This window comes from Pelodiscus sinensis, chromosome 4, assembly GCF_049634645.1.
Source record: "Pelodiscus sinensis isolate JC-2024 chromosome 4, ASM4963464v1, whole genome shotgun sequence".
Classification (NCBI taxonomy): Eukaryota; Metazoa; Chordata; order Testudines; family Trionychidae; genus Pelodiscus; species Pelodiscus sinensis.
The window spans coordinates 120,520,865-120,523,314 of NC_134714.1; the positions used below are offsets into that span (position 1 = coordinate 120,520,865).

The window sequence follows — 2,450 nt, forward strand, 5'->3', positions numbered from 1 at the left end:
ATAAACTCGGCCGGCATAAAGACATCGCCTCTTGGACCGCCGACGGGGGTTTTGTGTACCGGGGGACGCCCGTGGTCGGCTCTCACATGCTCGACTTAGTGAGGGGGGTAACAGGTCCTTATTCTTTCGCTAACAAGAAAGCTGCTCCCAGGGGCTGGAAGGCTTTTATGAAAGCCTTGGCGGAGCTAAACGCCCCGACTGCCGTCGTGAGTCATGTTACCAATAAAGAATATTTAGACAGCCTTAAAGCGGGGCTAGAGTCGGGAGAGGTCACTTCTCAGCGCCCCGCCGATAAAAAGCGGAAAATCGCTTGGTTAAAGGTGTAAAATAAAAAACTCAACCACGATTCGGTTTTATTTTAGTGCTTTATTAACGCGCCTCTTTAAACTCACGACAAGACAAGCACGTCTGAACGGGCTGAAACACGTTCGACGCGGGTTTGGGACCCCGCGACGCTTTTCCTTTTAAAAACCGCATCACCATGCGCTCGTTTGCCGGTAAATCGTTAGAGTACAATTTCAAAATCTGATCAAAAGATAAGCCCCTAGCCCGCTGCATTAAAAAATATATACAATGATATCCGCAGGTCACGGCTAGCGGGTCCTGCAGCTGTCTCTGCTGAAACACCGTACGGCTAGCGTTCCGGTTTAAGAAAGCCATGATAGATTTAGGGAAAAAACCGCTGTTTGGGGGCAAACCGTAGGAATCAAAAAACTCTCCGTCCCCCCGCCCGGGTAAGTAAAGGGCCAGCCAGTGTTCCCCGGGCAAATGACGGGGGTGGGTGTTAACGATCAGCCCCGCGGGCCTTTCCACCACACGCCCCGCCGGGAGCCTATCGCTAGGAAAAACATCTAAAAACGAAGGGTCCTTCGATAAAAAGTGTATTATTTGGCCCGTGTTCAACGTTACATATAGTCAAACAGGACGTTTCTCCGGTGGTTCACTTCCAGCACGTTGTCAAACACGCCGTACACTATCATGTTAATAGTGGACTCCAGCGCCGTAGCAAACCGAATTTCCGCTCTCAGGTTGCCGGTTTTAATCATGGAATAATGGTCGGCGCCCTCCTGATCCGGGCTCAGGTCAAAAGCGAACAGCGTGTAACCCCGGGCAAACTCTTCGCGGTCTATTATAAGCGCTAGGTCTTTTCCGTGCTTCCCCGTCGCCTGCACCAACTGCAGGTACTCCCTCACGCAGTTCCCGTTCTCAAAATCGGGCTGCAACGGCTTAGCCGGCACCTGCTCGCCGTCCACGTATAAGGCCACAAAATTAATGTTATAATGTTTAAAGTTAAAGGGGTTTTTAACGTAACTGCCGCTAAAGGCGTCGTTATCTACAAACCCGATCACGAGCTGCTTGGGCAGCTGCCCCAAAAAAAGGTTTTTCTGGTTGCTGACGCGGCTGCCGGCCGGTATGCTAAACACCTTTAGGCCCACGCGGTCTACCGGGTACTTAGCGTTGGCGGTCATGAGTGCCTCCGCGTGCCCCAAGCGAACCCCCGGTGTCACTTTTACCCGTTTTACAAACAGGGCCGCCAAAATAATATGCACTTTATAATTCTCCGCCGCGTTTCCGCTCATGAGGCAAAACGCGTCTTTGCTACGCGTTAGTTTAATTTTTAAGTCCACGCCGTTTAGCAAAAGCTTTTCTTGAAAAAACAAATCGCTGTGTAAAACCCCCAGCAAATCCAGCTTTCTGCTGTTGCTGGTTAGTTTGGCCTGGCGCTGGAAGCCCTCGTTTCGCACGCCCGCCAGGGCGGTGTTTTCAAGGAGCCCCATTGTGTCTTTCTGAAACCCCCCCGTGGAAAACTGCGTCTTGAGAGCGCCATGGCCGTAGTTCAAAATCAACTCTATCATGGCTCTGTAAGGGTAACAGTTGTTGCTCTGGCTGATCAGCCGATCGCCCAGCGTAACGTCCAGCTGGTTAAAAAGGGCGGCGATGGGGTAGTTTGTCAGCGCCACCCGCTCGTCATCATCCAGATCCGTGCCGTCTGCTTTTACCACCCGACAACACACGTGCAGCAGGGTGTTGTTAAGATCCAAGTAATGATCTCCGTGTCCAGAAATAAAAAATTCTAGAGGGGTGTTCACCGTTAAAGCGGACAGGGGCGGAATCTCCACGTAGTAACTGTTCTCGATGCTGGTTTGCGTGGGGGCTATTTGAAAGAGATCCAGCTCCGACTTGGCGCATTCTTTGGACCCGCAATGAATAAAAGACATTTTAAAATATATCCCTTTTACCGCGGGGCCCGGGGTTCTGTCTCTTCTTCTTAGCGCGCGTTTTAGTTCTGGGGGCGCGGCGTTTCCCCGACGCCTTTTTTATTTTAAAGGGCCTGGGGGGCCCCGTGAACGGGAGGCGCGTCGCGGTTCTTTTGCGCTGCACCACCGCTAACCCCAAACCTTCCTGGGACCCGATTTTGTTCATGACGGGGCTGGTCACGTGGCTCACCA

General features: G+C 52.0%; 1 protein-coding gene across 1 annotated transcript; it reads right to left on the minus strand.

Moving 5' to 3' along the window:
• Window positions 1-905: 905 nt before the first annotated feature.
• Window positions 906-2,219, minus strand: LOC142829318 (uncharacterized protein F54H12.2-like). Its single transcript, XM_075928798.1, has one exon. The coding sequence runs from the start codon at window positions 2,217-2,219 to the stop codon at window positions 906-908; it is 1,314 nt and encodes a 437-aa protein (XP_075784913.1).
• Window positions 2,220-2,450: the final 231 nt, after the last annotated feature.